This window comes from Cydia strobilella, chromosome 17, assembly GCF_947568885.1.
Source record: "Cydia strobilella chromosome 17, ilCydStro3.1, whole genome shotgun sequence".
NCBI lineage: Eukaryota > Metazoa > Arthropoda > Insecta > Lepidoptera > Tortricidae > Cydia > Cydia strobilella.
In genome coordinates, this window is record NC_086057.1 from 4,193,997 (window position 1) to 4,221,575 (window position 27,579).

At 35.7% G+C, this 27,579-nt stretch overlaps 3 protein-coding genes across 3 annotated transcripts in view; 2 read left to right on the forward strand and 1 right to left on the reverse strand.

Moving 5' to 3' along the window:
* The window catches only part of LOC134748801 (uncharacterized), a 215,160-nt gene that overhangs the window by 166,348 nt on the left and 21,233 nt on the right, over positions 1-27,579 (reverse strand). The gene's annotated exons all lie outside the window — the stretch shown is intronic.
* On the forward strand, positions 724-6,939 carry LOC134749045 (adhesive plaque matrix protein-like). The gene is made up of 4 exons (XM_063683951.1): positions 724-782; positions 2,108-2,616; positions 4,158-4,370; positions 5,912-6,939. The coding sequence occupies exons 1-4, from the start codon at positions 774-776 to the stop codon at positions 6,279-6,281; spliced, it is 1,101 nt and encodes a 366-aa protein (XP_063540021.1). The 5' UTR covers positions 724-773; the 3' UTR covers positions 6,282-6,939.
* On the forward strand, positions 14,933-19,160 carry LOC134748692 (homeobox protein 2-like). The gene is made up of 4 exons (XM_063683459.1): positions 14,933-15,298; positions 15,379-16,106; positions 16,598-16,810; positions 16,920-19,160. Exons 1-4 carry the CDS (start codon positions 15,290-15,292, stop codon positions 19,072-19,074), a joined length of 3,105 nt encoding a protein of 1,034 aa, XP_063539529.1. The 5' UTR covers positions 14,933-15,289; the 3' UTR covers positions 19,075-19,160.

Sequence of the window (27,579 nt, forward strand, 5' to 3'; positions counted from 1 at the left end):
AAAGTTACGTTAGTTTCAAAATGGAAACTTCGGCATTTTTCAAGAGCGAGGTCACCGTAGGCCGCGCCCGCGCCTGGTTGTTAATTGAATCGCTTAAAAAGCACAGGCGAGTTGAACGTTCAAGCAAACCAGCATAAGTTCGCTTTTTGAGTATGCAGCCTTGTTGCTGGAGTCATCTTTCTAATGTCGATATTGAGAGTGAATGAGACCGGAGGTTTTAAAGGAGGGATTGAACCCTGGACTCCCTCTACTTGTAATGATCCTTTAGAAGAAGAAATATTTACCAGAAATGTTCTTCGATGAAATGTAATATCGAGTACCGAACTAATCTTAGTAAGGCCTAATTTCCCCTGTTGGTTTGAATATCAAATGGTAATGGTAGTCGCTTCTTGAGCTTACTGTGGGTCTTAGTCAATCTGTGAAAGAATGTCCTATAATATTTATTTCTTTATATATTTATTTTTAAATTTATACAGCTCGGGCGTGCTCTGCTCATGGCGAGAAAATTAAATATGCCATTCATGCGTTAGACATTTGCTGTCAAACTTCGGTTTTGCCATCAAAATTAGAATACTAAGAATGTGGGTGTTTGTGTCTCGAATTCGCAGTTAAACTGGATTCCAAATCATCAGTCTCGCCTGCGCTCGCGCATGTATGGGAACACGCGGCGTGCGGATGCGCCGAGGATCGCCGCAGGACCTTAGCATATATAATCGTGTTCACGACCCCTTGCGACATATTCGCACGGACTGCCGAAACGGAAGGATAGCACTATGAAACTGGTGAGTCCTTGATAAAGACATAAAGCTAAAAAGTGAATAGTAGTGAAATATTTATTTTTTATTCCCATTTTGCAAAATTTGATTACGATGGATTTTTTGTTCGACAAAAGTTTACAAACTATAAATAGTGGAATAAAAAGATGAAAGAGATTAACGTTAATCGCGTAAAAAGGTAAAAACTAAAATTCTACTTCCAAAATGTTAATATTTTTGAATCGGCAGTTATTTACGACACAATCGAGTTTCATAAATTCAATAGGCGCCGTTTTTAAAAAAGCTCTAATCATGTATCGGCATTATTTGAAAAGTTTTGTCTACTTTTTGCTAGCTCTAAGATCTGGCAAAAAATTGTCAATTGTTGTGGTTAAAGGTTTCATATCAAAAATAACGTATTACCAAATAAATGCAGAAGTTCTAGGATAAAGTAATACAATACAATTAATACATAACAAAACATAGAATTGACATTCTCCTTTTAGTTGAATCTTCTAAGTAATTACTCATAACTAATATAATGTACAAACGAGTAAATTAATACTTAATTTTTTATCAATTTTCATATCCATAAATTATTAAAAATATAAATTGCACAAAATTCAAATTGTACTTACAGTAAAAGCTGTGACAATTTTTTTATTAAAAAAAATTAGGTAGAATATGCAAATGCATAAAAGAAAACTACATTCCTTGTTTTATATCAATTAAAGTTGAACCGTTTAAAATCAACATTTAAATGATTTAGGTACCTAAGACCGGGATGATTGTACTTTGGCAAAGCTAACAACGGACCTAATCTGTTTGATCTAAAAATAACACTTTTTTGTCTTAAGATGTTTTTGTCGCGGTTACAATTTAAATTATTAAGTGTCATAATCAGACCCATCTCTATTGACCGACCTCTGTCAAAAAAACGAATTGTCAATTAGCATATTGATTTAAAATGGAGGAATAAGAGCACCGAAGTTGGTGTTCGTTAATTGCTGTCGGCACTTCGTTCTCATCCAATTAATTGTTAACATTTAATTTAATACCGACAGCTAGTTTGGTTCCCTAGCAGTTTACATTTAATTCATAATAATAGTTAAATTCGTACCTCGACAACTTGTTTATCTCCAAAAAACAAGGCAGTCCGAAATAGTTCCCATGTAATAAAGAGATCATTTATCTTAGTGCGAACGTATTTATGTAGATTTGATGCAAATTTTTCTAATGAAAATAGCTTTAATAAATCAGTCCAGAGCTAGTACTAAAGTTTACATTTATGTTGTAGGTATAGTACCTACTCGTATACCTCTATTTAAAAAATTCTTTAATTTTGTCGACAGTTACTCGCCTTTCTCGCCATTCTGGCTATTTCGTATGCCGATGAAGAAGGGCCGGCAAGTTTAATCGAAGACTCTGAAGCCGTCGCTTCAGTGGAACTTCTGAAAACTGAAGCAGATACCAATGCGGCATCCAACTACGTGCCCCCCAGCCAGAGGCCCCCGAGGGGCTGGAATGCCCCCCAGATCAGTCAGCAGAACAACTGGACCCCACCGGCCAATAACTACTGGAATCAAAACCAAAACCCGGTAGGCCAGTGGCCATCTCCCGACGCTTGGAAGCCAGACGGCAGTGCCTGGAATCAGAACCAGTGGACTACCCAGCCCACGTGGACCGCGGCGCCGAGCTGGAGCCCGCCCAGCTACGTCCCCGGTTGGCAGAATCCGTCCAAACCACCGGTTCAACACGACCAGCCCACCAACTTGTGGACCGTTCCTCAGCAAAGCGCCACGCCCGTCGAGGTTATCAAGAACGACCAGTATTATGGAGACAACGGCAGCTACAAATATGAGTGAGTACTTGTGTTTATTTATTCTGTTGCCCCTATCTATTTATTTGCAGCTCTTGCCGGAAGAAATTAACACATCTAACCACAACTCTTAAGTATAAAAGTTTTATATTGTGCAACATATTTCAATTATTAATTTTATTGAATTTGCTTTGCTTTCTACCTCCACAGCAGTTTTAAATTCGCAAGCGTATGTAACTTTAGTAGATTTGTAAAAACTAGTTAGCAGGTATATAATGGGCTTCTGGGCGCAAAACACTTTAAACTCAAAACACGTGTCCAAACATCCATAAACTTTATTGCCCAAGCTAATCGAACATGTTTACAGTGCCATTAAAGTCATGATGGTTTCAATTATAGCTAGGTACGGTACATACAATTGTATGTAGATCAATATATCCGATTATTGACATACAAAGTCTGCGAAAGAAAAAAATGTGTGATTGAAGTCTGAAACAGGATTTATTATTTCAGCAGTACGTAAAGATGGACGATTTCAAGTTTTCAATGTGAATTAGTAAACAGCTATTTAATCTATATATCAAACTAGATCCGGCGGCTCTAAATCGAAGTTTTTACTTAGCATTTCCAAATTGTTTATTATTATGTAAATGCCGTCCCGGTCACAACGGTCCATTGTATCACTTTGACATAAAATGACAGCAAATCCGGTTTTTAAGCCAATGCACAACTTGGAAACACAAGAACAGTTAAATTGTTAACTGTTTATAAATCGCATATCCTTAGAAAAAGCTTTTGCATAATTTATGGCCAACATCAAATAATTATAACTGTTTCGGCAGCTGAGTTCATTATAATAGCGACATTAGTCAACCGGCAGGTCTGTTTTATACGAAGCTGAATCTTAGTGTTTGTAGATTTATTGTTTTCTAGTTAGGAATCTTGTAATAGAGATCGATTGGGGCTGATAGTATCAACGGTCATTGATCATTGTAAGATCTAGGCAGTTCACAGTTTATTAGAAATATTCCTAACAAAAATTCTCGACGAAAAAGTGGCTACAACTCAATTAAATTTAACTTGTTCATTATTTTTCATTGTAAAAAAATAGGTAAGTACCGTAAACAGATACCTGTAAGTAGGTATATTTACGGTTAAAAGCAGAAAAGAGCTTTTCCTATTACACAAGGGACAAGGGGCATCATATTTTAGCGTTGCATATTGTGTAGGTATCTGTAGGAGTAAAAGCACACGGTAATTTTCTAGTGCGCAGCACTGCGGCAGATTATATCTTATGTTATACGTATTTGTTGTTTATTTTTAAATGATAAGATATAAAATAAAGTCTAGCCGCCAACTTTGTCAGTAGAAAAGAGTCAAATTGTAAAATCGCCCATTTCTACTGAAAAATACTTTACTAGACTCTATGTCAAACTTATTTATGTAAACATTTAGGTATATTATTGACAGTATTATATATAAGCTTGCCATTTGAAGCGTTTTGTAGATTTAAAACCTATACATTTACTTATTTATTTTACATGCCAAAATTTCAATTGATTGATGATATATTTTTACGTCAGGTACCAGATCTCCGACGGCACTCACGTAGGCGAAGAGGGATACCTCACCAACCCGAACACAGACAACGAGAGCCTGGTGAAGAAGGGCTGGTACTCGTTCGTCGGCGCTGACGGCAAGACCTACACCGTGACTTGGTGGGCTGATTCCAGCGGATTCCACGCGTCTGGGGACCATTTGCCCACCGCGCCGCCGGTCCCGGCTGCGATCCAAGCGTAAGTAGTCATCAAAATTCAACAATGTAATCTACAAGTACCTAAGTAAGGACTGAACCAAGATATAGTGACAAAAATTAAGAAAGGTATGTTAAGATGGTTTGGACACGTGGAAAGAATGAGTGAAAGAAGGCTAGCAAAGAGTGTATAAGGGAGAGGTAGAAACGGGAGTTGGAAGGGGTAGACCTCGGCGGACTTTCTCTGATCAGATCGGGGAAATCCTGAAGAAAGGCCAGGTCAAGAGCACTCTAAACCGGCGCGCGTTTATGAAGAATGTTATGAAAGTCAAAGAAGCGATAGAGGTATGTCAGGATCGTAGCAATTGGAAATCCGTGGTCTCTGCCTACCCCTCCGGGAAATAGACGTGATTATATGTATGTATGTATGTATGTAAAATAAATAATAACTACAATATAACAATGTAAGTCCCTATGGTAAATTATGCATTTAATTAGGAGATGTAAAAAGTCCCCAAAGTCATAGAAAATACTAATACTAATAAGATTTGGATATGTAAAACCTCTCCAAGCGCCAAAATGAAATTATATGAAATAAGTTTTTCGCGTCAGGACGGTTAAGGTAATAATCTTGTAAACGAATGCTACAGAATACATAACTAGTATGTATCCAATAAGTCAATATTATACCTACAATATTTCACAGACGTATAAATAGTCTCTATCTATCAGTCTGTATGATCTTTTATTGCCACTGGCTTTTCTTTTAGAGAAGAACTTTCATGGAGGAATGTGGTTGACTACCTCGTCAACACAAGCAAAGACAACGTGGGCATGGTAAAACAACTGATACGTGTTGCCAGTGGCTTCTACGAATCTAGGTCCCGTTTGTAAATCTTTAGAAGAACGTTACGATCGTTTATTGATTTAAAACGGATTTTTTTGTGTACAATACGCGATAATCGCATTTACGTAGGTTCATAAACCAAAGCGGTGTATAAGATGTTAGTCACCGACATATAATAATAACACGAATACCATACAAGCCCAACCGTGAGTAGGTATCTTCATCGACATACATATTTGAGGGAAATATGTAACCGTATACTGTTTCTTATATCTCAGAGTGAGAGGGCGTGCCGAGTGAATTATGGCCAGAGTTGTTTGTGTCTGAGACAAATTGCCCGCTTTATAGCAATATTAAGGATTCCTTGAGCTTATAACCCAGTAGTTTTCCGGTTTATGCCAGCAAGGTGGAACATATTTTGCTTTTGGCATAGTTTGATTGATCTTATTCAAATTTTATATAGGAACATATGTTTGGTTCAATAAATTACAGTTAATCCTAGGAATTTCTAAATTATTCTCTGAAAACAAACTAAATTGCATATAACCGTAAATAATATCACTAGAGGCCAAGACTGCCACTTGCTAGCGGTTACAATCCGCCCCTTTTTCAACATTGGGCCATTATTACGCGCTAACGCCTTGTAGTATAGTTATAAATGAAAAACTTCAAAAGTAGACGGTAATATTTAAGTAGTCCTTCAAGAATAGCTTACTATATCTATGCCTTTTTTTCAGTGCTAACGACCAAGCTGCAAAGGAGGAGGCTGCTAAACTCGAAGCCGAGAAGAACAAGCCGCAACAGACTTATCCCCAACAGACTTACCCTCAGCAGACTTACCCTCAGCAGACTTATCCTCAACAAACTTACCCTCAGCAGACTTATCCTCAACAAACCTACCCTCAGCAGACATACCCTCAGCAGACATACCCTCAGCAGACATACCCTCAGCAGACATACCCTCAGCAGACATACCCTCAACAGACATACCCTCAACAGACATACCCTCAACAGACATACCCTCAACAGACATACCCTCAACAAACTAACCCCCAACAAACTGAAGGTAGCTACTACCCACAGCATAATAAACCAACTTACGGTTAGGTAATTCTTGCCAATTTAATTTTAATTTATGTAGATCGTTGGTCGTAGGAAGTTATACATTTACGGGCATTTAAACGTAGCTTTTTAAAAAAGCTACGTACGTATATACGCGATGGGGGTATCTTTACTCATTGGGGATATGTATTATGAGAAATTGTAGGTACAGAATGGATCACGTACCTCTCATTTGACATTTGACTCAGCCACTTGTTAAAGTTGTCAACTATAGTGCAATAGGCTGAAGTAAACCTCGATTTTGTTCACTTATCCAGGCAGAAGGCCTGAACTATAAGCTGAAAATCTTTGTATACTTTCGGAAAGACAAATCAAATATAGGAGTAATAATGGGATAATTTGAGATCGTTGTGAGCCCTCTTAATTAAAAAATATCGGTCAGCAGCCCGTACTGATGCTGAAGACAGGTTTCTGTTGACAAAAACGGATTTATCTTCTGCAATAAAAAGTCAACTCTGAGCAATGCGGTAGCATTAATAAAGTGATATTGTCAGTTGCAGTCAGAATCAGAACGCTCTAAAATTTCCCTTAGCAGTAATTTTGCTCACGATTATGTAATTGTGATCATGATTCCTGTGTGTGTACGTACTTATGTATGTTTAGTATTTATGATACTCAGGTAGTCAATAAAAGATACTTACAATATGTTGTTTCACTTACTATTTACCATTTATATTGTAGCGCGACGCTCGGGGTCAGACGTCCATTAAGAGGCCGGTGTCGATTTTAGTCGCAAAAATGTAAAATTTATAGATTTCGTCGGTGAAATTGTACACCTTTTGTTACCTAATTGAAATAACAAGTACTGGTTTCTATTAGCACGTCTTCTTATCTTACCTTTTATCAGATCAATTTTTTGAAAACAGACTCACTAAATTAGTAATGTTGGCTTTTCTGATGGACGTTTAGGTAAACGCGCGTAAAACACTGATTTTGTCGCTCTTATTTGTAAATTTCGTAAAGTGTGGACGGCTAAACATGGTAATTTTGTATTACACATATCCTGTACTTGACGTTTATCAGACTACATTTTTATTATTATGACTTTGAAGTAGTGTAAATGAAAGTTAGACGAAATTAATTTTCTCCAGAAATTACTTCAAAACAAGTGACAATTTCTCTAAAAATCGAATTAATTTCAACGTAATTTTAATACTTAAACAATCTACAACATTTGCTGAAACTATTCTTATACATGAATTTGTATAATTTACCACCATAAATTTTTGATGAATTTTTAAAAACTGCCCCTTCATATATTACCGGTGACGCACGCTCGCGACCTCATTATTAAAAGGCAAGATGAGAAGACGTCCTAATAGAAACCAATACTTGTTATTTAGATATTACGTAACAAAACGTGTATAATTTCAAAAACTAAATCTATCAATTTTAAATTTTTGCTCCAAAATCGACTACGGCCTCTTAATTACATAGGAAAAAGATAGGTTGTTTATACGTACTGTTACACTTGGCATGCGCCCCCCCCCCCCCATTCCCCTGTTGCTGTGACATAATATGTGGATGAACCCTTACCTGTAAACAATAAAAACGAAAGTTAATATAACATACCTCTCCAAATTTGGTACAGGGTACACCAAAGACTTTATCTACCCACATAAAAAAATAGATTAAGAAGAAAGAAGACTTAGATAATTTTTTTAGATACCCACTCCGCCGATTCATGATATTCATTTATATATAAAAGGTCATCAGGATTGTGATGCACCTGGTGTTAAAATTGGAATTCAAATAGGTAACTATAATTGTACAAAAAGTTGGTAATAGTATAACAAATAAATGATATCAGAAAATTTATATTTAAGTACTAATTTGTACATAATACATCTGCAAATGCGCAATTTTATTGAATTATTAAAAAAAAATTGAACTGTTTATTTCAAAAAAAAAAGAAATTACAAAATCTACTCTCAGACTTAGCCTAATCTACACTCTAATAGATTGTACGCTAAGTATGGTCTTATTTCTAATATTTCTATTACATTTATATTATTACTATTTATTTAACACGTATAATATGCTATATATAATATGATGATTAACTTAAATATTCAGGCAGTGATTTTTTAACATTATTTAATTTTATGGGGCTTACCCTCTTCTAAATTATCTATTATATCTCTAGGAAGACTATTTAAGATGTGTGGTAAATGACTTGACCAGACTCTTTGCCCATAATAGTTGTTGTTACTTGGTATATTGAAATGTTTTTTATTTATCAGTACTCTAAAGTTATTTGGTCTGTCATACCTATTCAGACTTTCCAATTTATGTCTATATTCTAATATTATCGCTAGTTTCACTCGCTATTCTCTTAGTGCATGACATTTCTGTCAAAACAATTAATTTAGAGTCTAACTCTGCCAATAAAAATCAATCTTAGTGTTGTTTTTCACATAAGCAGTGGCAGAATAATTTAAATGGTGATTTTTACGAAAGGGTTAAAGTCCCTATCGATTACCATAACAACACCACAAATAAACCGATAATTCATTAAGAGCGAATTAATTTATTTTTCCTTCCACGAAGCAAGGGTCCGAAAATGGGAACCGGTCGGAGGCATTGACATTGGCCGTTACGTCGCTTGCATCATGTTATGAGGACAACGTAGAAGAAACATTTAATACAGTAGCGTGACTAAATAAAACCGTCTAAATTAACGCGTTTAATATTTCATTGACCATTTGCAGCAACACATAAATCAAACTTATATCAAGCGTGCCTACACCTACATGTCGTAAGAGAACGCACCGGATCTTCTATATTTTTCAAACGGGAAGGGTACGCCGATAGATGTCATCTCCATATAATATATAACCTAAAAACGCCAAATCTCGCTAAATTATATTGAGATGACATCTATCAGCATACCATTCCTGTTTAAAAAATACTATAGGTACAACATTCCATAGGTCATAAAAGTCAAAGATTTTTCCGTTAAAAATACTGTCGAAGTAAGACTATATTGCTGTGATAAATACAATTTATTTTGCAGTCATGATTGTGACAAACTTAAACAAGATATAAAAGTAATTCACGGCATTTTTAGTTAAATTAGGTATTGATATAATTTGCGACATATTTTGCCTAAAGGGGCCCACTGACTATCAGTCCGCCGGACCAAAGAGGATATAATAAGATAGAGCGGTACTGTCATAGTAAATTTTGTAACTACTGTAAATTCACTGCCATCTATCGACATACTTTAAAACTAAAAATTAAGATTTATAAAAATACTTCTTCTTCCTCGCGTTATCCCGGCATTTTTACCACGGCTCCTGGGAGCCTGGGGTCCGCTTGACAACTAATCCTAAGAATCGACGTAGGCACTAGTTTTTACGAAAGCGACTGCCATCTGACCTTTCAACCCAGAGGGGGAACTAGGCCTTGTTAGGATCAGTCCGGTTTCCTCACGATGTTTTCCTTCACCGAAAAGCGACTGGTAAATATCAAATGATATTTCGTACATAAGTTCCGAAAAACTCATTGGTACGAGCCGGGGTTTGAACCCGCGACCTCCGGATTGAAAGTCGCACGCTCTTACCGCTAGGCCACCAGCGCTGCAGATTTATAAAAATACGTTAAAATGTATTTAAATATGGATAAATGATTTTTTTATTTGCATTAATTATTTTTATACGATTTTGACCCATGTTCTTTCACTGATATGCGTTAAAATTATAAATAACAAACGAAACCGTAAACGCCCTCTATACGAGAGTAGGCCAAAGCTAGTGGCGCCATCAGATCGAGAATCAAATTTTCGTGATTTTCGAGCACGTTTTTTTCCTTAGACTGTATCCATCTATTACGGAGTTATATCTATCTTTGGCCGGACGATATTGGCCTGTCAGTTAGAACAAAAATTTGATAGTTCGACAACTGACAGACCGATATCGTCTGGCGGACTGATAGTCAGTGGGCCCCTTAACACCAAACACGTGTTCAATACCTCTACAGTAAATCTGGTAGAGTTATTTAAGTCAATGTAACATGTATCTACACTGTACTATATATTTTACTCTGCGTTTTAACGCCATCCGATGTACTGTTTTACTTCTTATATTGTGGAGTCGACACCGTGGGACGGTTGTATAAAACTGCCAATTTATCGGACTGCGATAAAAAGACCCGAGAATCTTGCCTTTTTAGTAGTAGTAGTAGTAGTAAATCACTTTATTGTACAAAACAAAAATTGATAACATGAAATTCATATAAATTTAGGTACAAAGGCGAGCTTATCCCTATAAGGGATTTCTTCCAGCTAACCTTAGAGTAAATGAGTGGAAAATTCGAATTAGATAGATAGACAAACTTACAGAACGTACAATAATATTTAAGAAGGAAAACTACAATATTAACGTCTACGAATAACTAAAATACATCAATTGCATTATGCAATAAAATAAATATGTACTAGCATACATAAATATATAGTACTAAATAAATATTAAATAAATATATATATATATATAATATATAAATAATATATATATATATATTAGCACTCAACCAAATCACAGTTCGTGGGAAAGCCAAAGCTTTTTCAGATTAACTTTGAGAACCTTTTTAATGAACAATTCAGGTCCTTATACCCTGAACCGAATTTTCAAGTGCAATGTTTGTACAGAGTGGCCAACTTGGAGGTATACAACCTTTTTTTGCCGCCATTTTGTTTTGGCGGTAGAGAAATAATTGAAATATGACAGTTATTGCATGAAAATTACTTTGTGTAGATACGGCAAATTTGTTATGGAGCGTTTTACGACGGAACAACTTGTTTTAATTATTAAATCGTTTTACTCAACCCAATCATGTATTGCGTAAACTCTAAGAAAATTGCGGCCAATTTCGAGAAACGGTGACATTGATTGGCCCCCAAGATCGCCTGATTTAACAGCTCCTGACTTTTCTAAAGGGGCTATCTAAATGGACGTGTCTATGCTAACAGGCCAATGAACCTTCAGCAATTAAAACAAAACATTCTAGACACAGTCACTGAGATAACGCAGGAAATGTGTAAAAATGTGATGAAAAACGCGATGAAAAGAGTTCACATCTGTCATGCTGCTAGACTCGCTAGAGGTGGACATTTGTCTGACATTATTAACGAGGAAAACTTAATATTTTTTTTTATATTTCATAGAATTAAATTACAAAACTAAAGTGTATAGTTGTGCCACCCTGTATAAAAGCAGTTATGGCTTGGGTTTAAAAGGAAGCTAACATTTGCTTTTGCAGTTGGCATGTGTTTATTGATAATTTGTGGATATTTAAGTTGCTGTTAACATTTTAAAGCATTCGAGTCTCTCGCGTCTGCATACTTTTATACGATATATCTACGACTAGCGGGTACCCACGATTTAGTCGTAGTGTGAAGCAATGTAGCAGTTCTTACACTCAAAGTAAAAAAGCAAATGACTACTCAAAATGCGAATCAAAGAGTCATTATTGGCCGAGCTAGGCTTGAACTTACTTATAGCATAAAATGACTAAAACGAGTAGCGAAAAATAAATGGACGACAGAGTTACATTGTGGTTGTCATGGCATATCTTTCAGGCAGGCAATGTTTTCGGAAGCCAAAGGGACTACCCAAAACTAAAGAAATCGACAGGCTCCGAATGTTCTGAATCCGTTGAGCTCCTTTGATATAGAGATAACTAGACCACGAAATAGGATCTTGAATGGTAGAGTAACAATAAAATAAAATAAATAAATAGAGTCGTCAAAAGCAATCTGAGAAACTAAGATTAAAATAAACTCGGGCATCGAAGTCTAGCTTATTTTAGTGACATTGTTATCAAATAGATTCCTTGTTGGATTTTATATTATCTAAAGACGAGAATACAAAAGGAACGTGAGTAAGAGGGTTTTTACCTCCGGATTGAAAGTCGCACGCTCTTACCGCTAGGCCACCAGCGCTGCAGATTTATAAAAATACGTTAAAATGTATTTAAATATGGATAAATGATTTTTTTATTTGCATTAATTATTTTTATACGATTTTGACCCATGTTCTTTCACTGATATGCGTTAAAATTATAAATAACAAACGAAACCGTAAACGCCCTCTATACGAGAGTAGGCCAAAGCTAGTGGCGCCATCAGATCGAGAATCAAATTTTCGTGATTTTCGAGCACGTTTTTTTCCTTAGACTGTATCCATCTATTACGGAGTTATATCTATCTTTGGCCGGACGATATTGGCCTGTCAGTTAGAACAAAAATTTGATAGTTCGACAACTGACAGACCGATATCGTCTGGCGGACTGATAGTCAGTGGGCCCCTTAACACCAAACACGTGTTCAATACCTCTACAGTAAATCTGGTAGAGTTATTTAAGTCAATGTAACATGTATCTACACTGTACTATATATTTTACTCTGCGTTTTAACGCCATCCGATGTACTGTTTTACTTCTTATATTGTGGAGTCGACACCGTGGGACGGTTGTATAAAACTGCCAATTTATCGGACTGCGATAAAAAGACCCGAGAATCTTGCCTTTTTAGTAGTAGTAGTAGTAGTAAATCACTTTATTGTACAAAACAAAAATTGATAACATGAAATTCATATAAATTTAGGTACAAAGGCGAGCTTATCCCTATAAGGGATTTCTTCCAGCTAACCTTAGAGTAAATGAGTGGAAAATTCGAATTAGATAGATAGACAAACTTACAGAACGTACAATAATATTTAAGAAGGAAAACTACAATATTAACGTCTACGAATAACTAAAATACATCAATTGCATTATGCAATAAAATAAATATGTACTAGCATACATAAATATATAGTACTAAATAAATATTAAATAAATATATATATATATATAATATATAAATAATATATATATATATATTAGCACTCAACCAAATCACAGTTCGTGGGAAAGCCAAAGCTTTTTCAGATTAACTTTGAGAACCTTTTTAATGAACAATTCAGGTCCTTATACCCTGAACCGAATTTTCAAGTGCAATGTTTGTACAGAGTGGCCAACTTGGAGGTATACAACCTTTTTTTGCCGCCATTTTGTTTTGGCGGTAGAGAAATAATTGAAATATGACAGTTATTGCATGAAAATTACTTTGTGTAGATACGGCAAATTTGTTATGGAGCGTTTTACGACGGAACAACTTGTTTTAATTATTAAATCGTTTTACTCAACCCAATCATGTATTGCGTAAACTCTAAGAAAATTGCGGCCAATTTCGAGAAACGGTGACATTGATTGGCCCCCAAGATCGCCTGATTTAACAGCTCCTGACTTTTCTAAAGGGGCTATCTAAATGGACGTGTCTATGCTAACAGGCCAATGAACCTTCAGCAATTAAAACAAAACATTCTAGACACAGTCACTGAGATAACGCAGGAAATGTGTAAAAATGTGATGAAAAACGCGATGAAAAGAGTTCACATCTGTCATGCTGCTAGACTCGCTAGAGGTGGACATTTGTCTGACATTATTAACGAGGAAAACTTAATATTTTTTTTTATATTTCATAGAATTAAATTACAAAACTAAAGTGTATAGTTGTGCCACCCTGTATAAAAGCAGTTATGGCTTGGGTTTAAAAGGAAGCTAACATTTGCTTTTGCAGTTGGCATGTGTTTATTGATAATTTGTGGATATTTAAGTTGCTGTTAACATTTTAAAGCATTCGAGTCTCTCGCGTCTGCATACTTTTATACGATATATCTACGACTAGCGGGTACCCACGATTTAGTCGTAGTGTGAAGCAATGTAGCAGTTCTTACACTCAAAGTAAAAAAGCAAATGACTACTCAAAATGCGAATCAAAGAGTCATTATTGGCCGAGCTAGGCTTGAACTTACTTATAGCATAAAATGACTAAAACGAGTAGCGAAAAATAAATGGACGACAGAGTTACATTGTGGTTGTCATGGCATATCTTTCAGGCAGGCAATGTTTTCGGAAGCCAAAGGGACTACCCAAAACTAAAGAAATCGACAGGCTCCGAATGTTCTGAATCCGTTGAGCTCCTTTGATATAGAGATAACTAGACCACGAAATAGGATCTTGAATGGTAGAGTAACAATAAAATAAAATAAATAAATAGAGTCGTCAAAAGCAATCTGAGAAACTAAGATTAAAATAAACTCGGGCATCGAAGTCTAGCTTATTTTAGTGACATTGTTATCAAATAGATTCCTTGTTGGATTTTATATTATCTAAAGACGAGAATACAAAAGGAACGTGAGTAAGAGGGTTTTTACTTTGTTACATAATTTAGAGCAGTAAGTATACTTGGTTTACATTTGTTACAAATCTTTACGAGTCAACAACGAGAAAAATAAGCGCTTTGATAATTAACAGCAGTATAAAAGGTTAAAGAATACTAAATTTAAATCTTCCTCCTAATACCCCAATCTTTGACTTGATGCACCTGCAGCTGGGCATAGCATTATTACATTAGCATTATAGCATTAGCATTATAGCATTAGCATTTAGCATAATTTTGAAATTACTTTAGGTGCTAATACTGCTAATGTAATCCAGTGATTAAACTTTTTTTTTGCGTTCCTCTAAATTTGTCCATGAGTAAATATACGTGACGTGCTATATTAATAATACCTACACTAATAATCCCCACACTCCCAACACCCCATCATGTGACCAGCGACGCGTTACAATATTATTAAGAGAATCTTACGACTTCATAGATCCGTAAGCATTTACTCTTACTTAGAAGCAACAATTATCCCGATGGTCATAAAACAATGATAATATGGCTGTTTAACAGAAAACACTGTAAAAAGTGAGACGCTGTGCGCGGTGAAACCTAGTTCAACTAACCGATATCTTTCACGAATGCCTGCGCGCGCGGCTCTTGCGTGCATATAAATATATGCGGAATTCATTTTCATTATCAGTCCATTTTCTACTAAGCTTAAAGAGTGACGTGCATCATAATTGTTTGTTCCTTCCAAGGAAGCGGCTTCAGAAAAATGAAGCTCGTAAGTGAATGTGATTGTGAATTCCGGATTTTATTGTGCATCTAAAAGTGTAAGTAGTTAAACATTGTTTTTGATTTCAGATCTCACTTTCAATATTAATCGTTCACATTACGAGTTTAGGGGCGCAAAAATATGAAGATGAACAGTTTTTTCTGCCACATTATCAACCGGGCTCAAGTGCATTTTCATCCGATAGCTCGCTCTATTTACCACCAGAAACTCATACTGCTATACCATATTTCGCTATGAAGACCACGAATAAACTCCCATTTCAGTACCTACCTCCCACTGGTACAAAGGCACCTGCCTCGTTCCCAACACCATTTCCCGTGATTATGTCTTCGTCTCTAATTCCAATTTTTGATGATGACGACGAACCAAAACAGCATAATGATCACCCTATTTCATCACCGCAACCCCCTCAGCAAAAAAGATTTAATAGCACCCAGAGATCTCAGCACATGAAAGAACCGGAAAAGCGAGAGATGAGACCAATCCCCAAAAATATCAATTATAACCACCCGGTTGACCGGATAGATATAAAACCCGGCTATTTTCCAATAAACGCAGGACAAATACAAAATAACCCAGCAAACCAAGCTTCTGCATCAAGAAGGACTATACCAATACTGACAGTTGATAGCCTAGGGCTAAGAAATGACGGTGAAATGGTGAAAGCAGGATCCTTTCCCACTCATCAGTACATTCATGCTCCTGGAGTGTTCATATCGTCTTCGACAACCGAACCTGCAATCCCAATCATCAGACTGTCCAATGAGATGGATTTAGATGGAAGCTTCAGTTATGAGTAAGTTACCAATAGTTACCATAAATGTGATAAGTTAACATAAGCAAAAAAAACTAACTTAGGTACTTACCTACCTGTTTAAGATTTTAATGCGTTTATTAACAGCCTATTTTTCAACCATATATTTGTTAATACCACGACGGTGGCAAACTTGCGGCGGCCCGCCTAATATTAAGCAGCTCCCGCAGTCTATGGACGCTTGCAACTCTAGCGGAGTTCCACGCAATAACACCATTTTATCTAATTTATTGTTATTAACTATTTATGTAAAGTGAATAATTTTACATTCTAAACATTTTTCAATACCTACGTCACTGAACTCCTAATTGTTATCTGAGCATCTAAATTAGTTTTTAGATTTAGATTTAGATATTTATTCTCATAATATAAAATTACAATATAAATTATCTTAGACTAATCTACACGAATTTATATTATGATTGTCAGTATATACAATAAACAAACATAAAAACATGGTTATCTGTTTTCAGGGCACTTGGCGCGGACCAAACCCATTACGTGCAGCACAGCCGCATGGAAAACATGGGTTCCGACAAGGAGGAGCAGGTTGTCGAAGGCTCGTACTCGTATGTCGGCGACAACGGACAGACATACACCGTCCACTACATCGCGGACTCCAATGGCTTCCGAGCAACTGGGGACCACTTGCCGGTAGCACCACCAATACCCGAAATTATCCAAAGGTAATTGAAGACTAGAATTTACGAAAAAAAATATACAGAGTTCTAGCTTTTATTACTATAAAAGAGTTAAATTATAGGTGCTAAGATTTTTTTAATTTATTTATTTCAGAGCGGTTCAATATAACCTTGCTGAAGAAGCCAAAAGACCGGCACATCTAAAATCATGGCAGGAAGATGAAAAAGCCTATGATCTCGAAGCGGAAAAAAATCAAAGATACCCATCATCCCCGATACGTAATCTGTTTACAGGTAGAACTCCTGAAGCGTTTTCGTATAGTTTCTCCCCAGGTTTAGCACAAAACAATGAGAACAATCAAAACATGCAAAACAACCAAAACAACCAAAATATGCAAAACAATAAAAACATGCAAAACAATCAACACAGTTTAGCGACCGCAGCCAGTTCTCTTCAATCAGTCAAAACCTCTATCGACTTCACAAAAGACCAAACACAGGTTAAGTTGAACAATGGACCAATTTCACCTCAAATAACTTTCCTGGCTTCGCAAGGCGCTCACGTTCCCTCGGTAAACACGCCCCAGCAATCGATATCTAGAATATTTACGACAGAGAAGTCTAATTTGCCGCAATTGATGAATTATGAAGCAGTTATTAAAGACTCCGATCAAGAAAACAATAAAGCATTATGGCGATGGCAATATGGCTTAAACTCAAATAATGGTAATCAAAACACGAACAGAAATACGATATCTAGATCCTCTGGTGATGAAATCATGATAAACTTTAGTGAAATGACCCCAGAACAGTATACTTCAATGCTACAAGCACAACTAGAACCAAACATTAGGAATAACGTGCAACAAATGCAATATACTGAAGACCAGCAAGCGAATGTCTACAACAATTATAATGGTGATCAAACCCAGAAAAATCAAAAGCACAATTCTACCGAAGCCAAGATTGGAAATGAATATTTAAATCTAGTTTCGAACCACGATCGTACACAGAATACATTTATAAACCAAAATGCTTTATCAAATACACAATTGTACCAAAATCAAAATTCATACTCATATAACCAACCGACGAATAACCTAAACCACAATCATAATAATCAAGCCTACTCCAATGACGTATCTCCAGCACCGCAAATTTCTCTACCATCTAGTGAATCCCAAAATGATTGGTACAAATCGAATGATGAATCAAGTCAACCCCCAAACCAAGTGAAACAAACAGATGAACCAGTTAACACCTATCATCAATCAAAAATAGTAACACATCACGATTTTGTTCCTCCAAGTCAAACTGTAACCAAATCCTACGATTATGAAGAAAGCTTTTATGAGTCTAGAAAAATTAATGATGTTACCAAAGATGTAAAGATCGATTATGCCAATTCGTCGCCTTTGCCTCTATACTTCAGTGGGTCTTCAACTTTGCAAACTATTGATAATGATATTAGACTTACAACTACAGAACAACCATCAACTACCAGCGCTGAAGCTAGTATTAAGTTTGTTGACTTTATTCAACCCGATGATGGCAAAACCCAAACACCAGCTGATAGCGAATCCAGTATCAGATTTGTTGACTTTATTAAGCCCGATGATAGCAAGTTTAAACCTGTTACAAATAAAAATATTGAGGAATACAGAGAACCAACTACAACCCAGGCTAGCATACAGGAAATATTAGAAAATAACATTTTCCTAAAGAATCTTGTTAGAACTAAAAAGAAAGAAAACCATTCTAATAATAATATCGAAACAGAGTCAAAGATTATATATCAACCAACTGTTAAGGCAGAGTCAAAGGTAGAAAAAGTCCCAAAATTAATTCAATATCAAACACAAATGATGAATGACATCAAGGGATACAGAAAGAAAACATCAGACTTATCAGAAATTCTCAATTTTGTATCCAAGAACAATCATTTTGAATCAAGCAAGGTAAAACCAAAAAACAAACCATTGAATTTTAGCAACATGAACCAAAGCAATAGACTGATGTACATACCAACGCATCCCGAAGAGAATGACAAACAGGAAAACGATAAAACGGACACGAATAATTTGAGGACCCTAAATCATCAGCAGCAAGAGGAATTACGTGGTATTATTAAAAATTACAAAATTCTTCAACGCAATAACAACAACATTCGCAACGAAGAAGACAGGATGAACCAGTTAAGACGGAATCTCAGTCCACCACCTTTAAAGATGCTGCACTCGCCTAATTTACCGCCATTAGGACGAGCTGGACCATCAATGAAAAGCTATTTACCACCCATTTTTGTATAGAAATACAAAAACACTGTGATTTAGGTCCGTAAAGTTAATTGTTTTGTAAATACTTTCCAATCTGCATTTATTAGCATAAGGATAGTTTTAAATAAATGATATTTAGTTCAATTGTAGTCTACTATTGTCTCAATCCCTAATACATTATAATCAATTAGTAATTACTTTTTAGTAACTTTAAAATTACTACTAATTAGTAATTCTAAACAAAATAAACGCTTCTAATTTACGTAAGGAAAATGAACTAGCGTATTAATGCCATAATTAAGCCAAATACGAGACTGATACCGCATTTACTAACTTAAGATGTTAATTCTGTGTTAATTGTATAATACAAATAACACATTAAGAATTGTCCGTAAATACACACATAAAAGGTATGTATTTAGAAAACAAGAAAGGAATGTTGCGTCGAAAGCATAAGTTAGATGAAAGAATCGCGTGCGTAACATCGGTGGTTCATCTATCGCTCGTACTGAAAGCGTAACGATGCGTTAAAGAAAAAATAAGTTTTTTAGATAGATATTAGCCACAATATTCATTTCTTTAACGTGTACATAATTGGAGTTCTCATATAACACGGTGAGATAAAATATGCTTAATTAACTTCATTAGTAAGCATTACCCAGGGTTGTAGTTGACCTGCGATGACTTACTTAGGGTTACTTATTATCGCATTGGTACACAGTCAACGAATTTGATTTCTGTGCGACTTTGTACTTTCTCACAGTAACAATTATTATGACAGCCGCTAGGCATATCTTGCATAATTTGTATAATGTGGTTCTTAATTTGATTAAATATGTTCTAGTTTTTTTTCACATAAACTGTTTAAATGGCATTATAAAGGATGCTTGTAATAATTATAATATAATAGCCTCAAACTAAAATTTAAAAATAAACATCTTAGTGCCTAAGGTTGGTGTATTTTTAAATTTGTTGTTTGAGCTCTATTTTAATTTAATACAAGCACAAGCAGCATCCTAATCAGCGTACTCCAAATTCTCCTTCCGCTTAAATTAAACGAGTTGTTTTTATTCGGAACACAATTAAGCAAAAATCTACCTCTTCGTTAGCGATTCGAGGAAGTCTGAAACCTCCCTGTAACTGTTTTACATAATTTATTTTCAAGTATTTTTACAATGGAGGAATATGGATCCTGCGGTTTGGAGATTGGGTAGTATTTTGTGATTATCCAAACCAGATTATTCTGTTCACATTTGTAACGGAGTATTTCTGTATTAGCAATTCAGTATTAAACATAATTCAAAACAAAAGACAGAGCAGATATTAGTTATTTCATTTAAATATAAGAAAACGTAAAAACGTAACAATTCAATAATACTTGTTTTATTCAAAAAACTACGCATTTATGCCTCGATAGTTATCGTTTGTCTTAGTGCCAGTTGCACCATCCGCACTTGACAGACTGATCAACGTCACCCGGCGCGCCGCAGCGGTTTACTATGAAACTTTCCGTACAATAAAATTTTGCGAACTCTTTAACGATGATTCAGTTTGGTGCAACCGACCCTTAATCTGTCATTTTGACTTATGTATTTGTAAGAAAGGGATAAAACATAAATTAACTAAGTAATTGAAACCTGTAAAGTTTAATGAATAAGGGGGTAAGACGATTAACCAAAATCACACATGATAAACGACGTTATATATGTCCAGACATTTGGGTTGCACGTGTGCTAAAGGAATTTTTATGTACGGAGGAAGGAATATTTATGAACAGTCAGAAAAACTATTGGTTTAATACCACCTCAGCATACAAATAGGTTGACTGTTCGTTTGTGTGTTAATTACTGGTAAGTAGCATCATCATCATCCTGTCCAGGCCGGTTTCGGCCTCGGCGACTGGGTTTTTCTGGTTAGTGAGAGCGACGATCGTGAGCTCTCAGGTGGCTGACGTAGCCTATTTTCGCAGTAAATGTACGACCACACTCACCGCAGGTCAGCACCTCTCCGACAAAACCGACTGGTAAGTAGAGTCAATCTCCGTTAAGTTTGACAGACTAGACAGAGCCGTATAACACGACGTACTTTTACCACTTTTTACTTCTAGTTTCTTAACTATATTTTGGCTTCTATTGGTTAATTTCACTATTTATATTTTCCGCTATTTAAAAGTTATTTGAACCAAATTAACCGAGTGCCTTTTGTTAAGTAAATCTGGGAAGTCCAATTAATTTTCTAGTGGGTAGCGGTGATAGAAGAATCTTCAATGGCAAGAGCGCTTCAACTTTCACGGTTCGTCTTTGGCTTAAATTATATTGTTTACAGTGCATGATCTGAAATTGGCAGTGGGTATAAGCACAGAAACTTCCACTTGTTCGCACATCTGCGGAATGTTTGTAATTATCAAATATGACATTAATTCGATTAGGCAGTATTGAGATACAAAATTTGTATCTTTAGTAGAACTGGGATTGCGGATAATAACCATAGAGACTTATACCTCTGTTATATGTCAGTAATTATTTATTTTATGATTATTATAATGTAATGTTGCACAGGTATTGGCTGTTGTATTTATAAATGTTGTTATATATTTTTCATGTCACTGTAAGTGTTGTATTGACATGTGAAAGAGCCCTTGAAGCCTAACTACTTGCAGAATAAACTTTTGAATTTTGTAGGTACTAGGTACTAGCGAAAGCGCTCGTAGGCTCGCAGACGCTCAGCCGCAAAAATACTACATATGTACCTATATGTACTATTCGATATTTTCACTATATATTATTTCCCTAAAATCCAGGCCCTTTCAGCTCCAGACGGTGACCGTATTAAGTGAACAGAATACGAGTGTTAAGTCTTCACAATACGCTCCTCTGATTGCGCCGCGCCAGACTACGCAAATTACATCGTATATTCGAGCAAACCTCATTTCTGCGACACCGACTTCTAATCATACTCCGTCTACACCCCTGAATTTTACCAAATATGCTAGTTAAATTCAATAAAAGCTAAAACGAAAACAAGATGATATAAAACAGAATCCGGTTTAACATATTACGCTAATATAGCATATTGGCAAACAAACAAAGGATCCCATAACGTAAACAAAATATTTTTACCCACAACGTTTCATGCAGACCGCAGTCACATTGAAAAGGACATCAAAGTCGAACCCAAATGGAAACGCAGGAAAATATGTAAATTTTAATGCCAGGGAACGTAAGATCAAAGTCTATATGCATCGAGCACCGACTGATTTTCGCCCCACATCGCTATTTTCTTTTATTTTCCTTTTCTGCGACAATTGTGAATGTGTGAAGCTCTTGTTCGTTTTAAACTTCGTTTTCTAAACTTAGATCATTTTTGAACCGTAATAAAATAAAAGGGTTGACATTGTGAAATTTGTGAATGTTGTGATTGAATGAGTAGTATTTTTTAGGCAAATCAGGGTCATATATTTCAACTGTTGAAAGGAATTGATATTGATAATGATAATTCCTCGAATTTATTCTATAGCAAACTTAAACTACCAAAGTTCCAACTTTATATAGTGTTCTTCCTCACTACACTTTTAATTATAGAATAAACACTATCCACGAAACTTAATGGCGATAATAGATGTTTATGAAACTATTAACGTGTGATGAAATCTATTCAGCGGTGCGGAGCAATTAAGGCTATCTGTAATATAATAAGTAATAATATCTAATGGTTAGCCCGAACGTCTAAACGGGGTAACTTTGGCCATAATATAATAACGATGTTCCTATGAATAGCGATATAATAGAAAGGATAGTGATATTAATATCGGGCTCAAATACGAGTAATTATCTATGGTGTAGGATATGCAACTTTTTGGATTAGTAATCTATTGATAAAACTGTAACAGAGCAAATTGAAAATACGTACCGTGCATGAAAATCGGTCCAGGCCAGGAACTTATCATCAACATCAAAAATATCAAAACCATGATGAGATAAAAAGATATGCGATAATACTCTTGGTACAGTCGCCATCAGATATATCGGAGCGCTCGAGGTGCTCAAAAATATCTGAACACGCACTCTAGCGCCTAGACAATAGAGACACCTTGGTCTTCCGATATATATGATGGCGATTGTAAAAGGGGTGTCTTTGAAATGTAGGGTGACTTAGATTATTATGTTTCTCCATAAGATCGATGTTTTAGGTTACCTACAGTACTGTTTGTAGATTTTCTCGTCGTTTACTAAAACAGATCTAATAAAAAATAATCTAAGTATTTCTAATGAATAATGATTTCAAAGTTATCAATCATTATTTAGCCTTCTGTAAACATAGCGCTGTTTTTATAACTTTTATAAGCAACAAACGCGCCCTAATCAAGGTGGGGAGGGAATATCTTCATGTTAAACTTCTTCAACGAGCGTAAAATAATTAATTTAGCCTGAATTAAGAACCCTTGATGCGAGCTTTACGTCCCAATGCTCATGGGGTGTTATTTTTATATACATATACCTATTTTAATTTCTTTAACACATTTATTTTTAACCAGAATAAACTATAACTACAAATGCGACTGCAAGTGTAAATGGTTAATGGTGTTGTTAGCGTAAGTAGGTATATGAAGTGGTCACATACGTAGTGGTTAAAGGATGATTCACGCTAGACCGGGCCGGGGCCGGGCCGGAGCTTCCGGCGCTTCGTTTTCTATAGAAGCACCACGTGATCACCGATCAGCCGTCATAGAAAATGACATGTCGGACGTCTCGGCCCGGGCCCGGCCCGGTCTAACGTGAGATCCTTAATTCCTTCCATGTAATTTGCATTCATGTACTTAATGTTACAAATGTTCCATGTTCCACGTTCTTGGCTTTGAAGGGGTATAATAAATAACTAAAAACAATAAATTTCTTCAAAAATATGCTAAATTTATTCACAACGGGAAAACGACGTAGGAATGTTTCAAGTGTCATGAGTTTGGTCACATTTTAAAATATGTCTTCACCGCTCTACCGTGGTAATTCTATAACATTAAATATAGTATTATGGAAGTCAAAGCCTTGATTTATTGGACGACGAGATGTTTTAAGCTCAAATAAAACACAATCAAATAACATTTTGTCAAACGAAATCCGATTACGAAAAGTAAGTTGAGAAATATGTAGGGTAACAAAGTCATACTAAAGAAAAAGGAATGGGGGTGTTGTTACTGTGCACTACTGTTGACATACCTACATTTAAAAAGACTTCGTATGTTGCCATATTTAAGAGCTAGATGTTAGAGTAAGACAAGGTGTCATTTTCACATTAATAGTTTAATAGGTACCTATTATAGCCTTTGAAAAGAACTTACATGTTAGCTTATTTAGCCGATTCATATTTGGTTCTGATATGGGTTTATTTATTTAATCTTTATTGCACAAAAGAAAATACAATCGTATAAAAGGCGGACTTAATGCTATGAGGCATTCTCTACCAGTCAACCTTCGGGCAAAGCAGAGAATTTGTAGGCGGTGCAACGTAGTGATTACATATTATACAAGTATAGTTAAATAATGGATAGGCATAGACATACATACATATATCTGTATATATAATATTCATATAAATACATACAATATACATACATACAAATACATAAGATATCAGATGAAACTTTCAAAACAGAAACGCTAAGAATTCATCGTTCTGCCAGCAAAGTATATGGGTTCATATTCTACTATGAATACGTATGGCGTATGGATCATGATAAATGGACTAATACCTAATACAAAAAGACATCAGGATTAAGTTAATTATCACTTTCTCAACTTCGGAAATTATTAAACTATTATGAGACTATGACTACCACAAATTTACAGGTTAATTTTAGGGCATTGTCACGACAGAAAGCGAGGCGCAAGGTGTGCCACGGGGCGTTTATGTGGTCTACACACATGTATGTCTGTCCCGTAACGGAATGTTCCCCCATTCTCGTCGGGATTTACAGAAACTTTACCAATATTGTTGGAATCAATTTACACGCACGGGATAAACAAATACACCTAAATTGGGGTTTCTTCAAATCCGATTGAATTAACAAACTTTATACCGATATAAGACACGCTGATCCAGTCAGTCGTATGTAGGTAAGTTTCGTCGTTATCAAAGCTAAAGTAATTATTTGTTGTTTGAGAGGGTTGTAAACTCACGGTAATTTTAATTTGTATTTTGAATGATTTAAAATTATTGTAATAGTCGAAAAAACTCTTCGGAACGATATAGATGTCTAATTTAACGTTATAAAATATTTGATCCTAAGTCTAATTGCTTCCATATTTTGAAATACGTTGAGTTCTAAATATCCTCACGCGATGGCTTTACAAGAACTGAGAAATTACCTATAATTTGTTTTTAAATGACTCTCATAATTATTTAATTTATCTACAGACAATGTGGTGAAAACTTTCCTGAACAGTATTATACTAACACTTTATTTTATACTTACTTACCTATATTATATACAGTATACCTATAGTTCTCAGTTATATAATAGGAACAACCAAGTATACCCTCTCTTCCCGAGCCTCCCGCAGAATTGATATAAAGCCGATAAACTTTTCCCCAAAATATGTTTTGAAGAAAATTGCACAAGCCAAAACAACAAAGAATGCCGCATGCTTTGTTAAATAATACGGCCAAAAACTGGTTACTGGTTTAGGTACCAAAACATCGTAAAACAACGAGATTTTTATCTGTTACCCAGACATAATAAATTATATTTTCCTGTCAACGCGTGGACATGCTAAGTTTCGGACTCGTAAAGATGCCGAAATTAAAATGGATGACTTGATTACAGAGAAGTGATTCACGCACGTAGGCGTATGGCATACGTCGTAATTTACACATGAGCACGAAAAAAATGTTTCCATGGCGAAAAAAAATATTAGGAACACACACACAGTAGCGGCGGCGCGTCGAACATGCCTGGGCAAGCCGGAGATATTTTGACATATTTTTTCTTCGATATCTGTTATAGTAGGTAAGGCGCTCAACACCCCCTTTAAATTGGAGAAGCTGATATTAATCTACTTCTATGATCGCATTGATCGCCCCGCCACCCGCCACTGGTAGGTCTGTAACTTATAAAGGTTGGCTAAAAAGTAAGTGCATTCCCGTTGCCAGGGAGGTTTTGGGATTATACTGAGCAACTTTTACTATGGGACCAACCACGAAATCGCGAAAAAAAATTACCCTCCCATAGAAAATGGACCAGCCGAAATGTATAAAATAGCCAAACTTTTTTTCGCGATTTCGGGGTTGGTCCCATAATAAGTTGCTCAGTATAATTCCAAAACCTCCCTGGCAACGGAAATGCACTTATTTTTTAGCCACCGTGTATAGGTAGTTAAATGAACCACCAATAGTTCATCAGGAAACCATGTCAAGTTGATATTTTAGTGAGTATTTCTTTCTCTTTAAAGACTTTCACTTTATCAAAATTGGAGTTTTCATTATTACATAGGTACTAGGGAGTAATTCAAAGAAAACCTTCAAACAACAAATATTTAACATACTTATTTGTCATATTGTGACTAAGTGCATTGCGGATTGCTGCACTCGGTCCATGTATCTCGTTGGCTTATTTACAGCGTAGAGGTCAAGGATTTATAGAAATCGCCCTTCATTCCCGTTTGAACTATTTATTGGCGATCGTCCATAACTTATTTCAAGTAAACATTTTAAACTATATGTGATCGTATTCTGAAAATATTAATGGTAGAAGAGCCGGCAGTAAAGTTTCGAACCAACGTGATACCGCGATGAGATGCACAATGGTTTCCCATAAAACTGATGCTTAGTCCGAATTTGATAGTCTGCCACGGCGGAACTAGCCGAAAGTACAAAAAAATAGCCACTTCCGGTGCGAAAAAGGGGGGGTCATTTAACCCATCTGATACTGCAATAAAAGCTATGGCATCAGTTAGAAATTTACTGGTAGATACAGAAAAGCGAAATCTGCCAGTATGATTCCTGCCGGAAGTGCTTGGCATACGCTCTCAAAGGTGACCATCGGGACCCCTAAATTAACCCATCTGATACCAGCATGAAACCAATTCCATTCGGTAGATATGAACCTTCTCTTCAGGAATATATAAGTCTGCCAGGGCGCTTTCAGCCGAAACACCTTGACATAAATACGAGATTATGTGAGCAACATCCGTGGAACCCGTATTTTGGAATTGTACAGATTACAGACATTTTAATTATTGCAGGCTTATGATTTATTACCTAATGCTTATATTTGTATATTTTTATGCCATTAATAACATATATTTCAAATTTATTAATATACACAATATAATTTGGGCATTAATTTAATACCTGCTTACGGCTTTGTACTTCTTTGTTTGCCTTATAAAGGTGCTAACAAATTAGCTACCGATATCTTTACAGTTGATAGTACTCGGCTCCTGAAGTATATGTAAGTATGAAACATTATAGGTTTTATGATGTTATTTTGAGAAAATTGGAAAACAAATTTGCTTTGTAAAAAAACTCTGTTAATGAGATAAT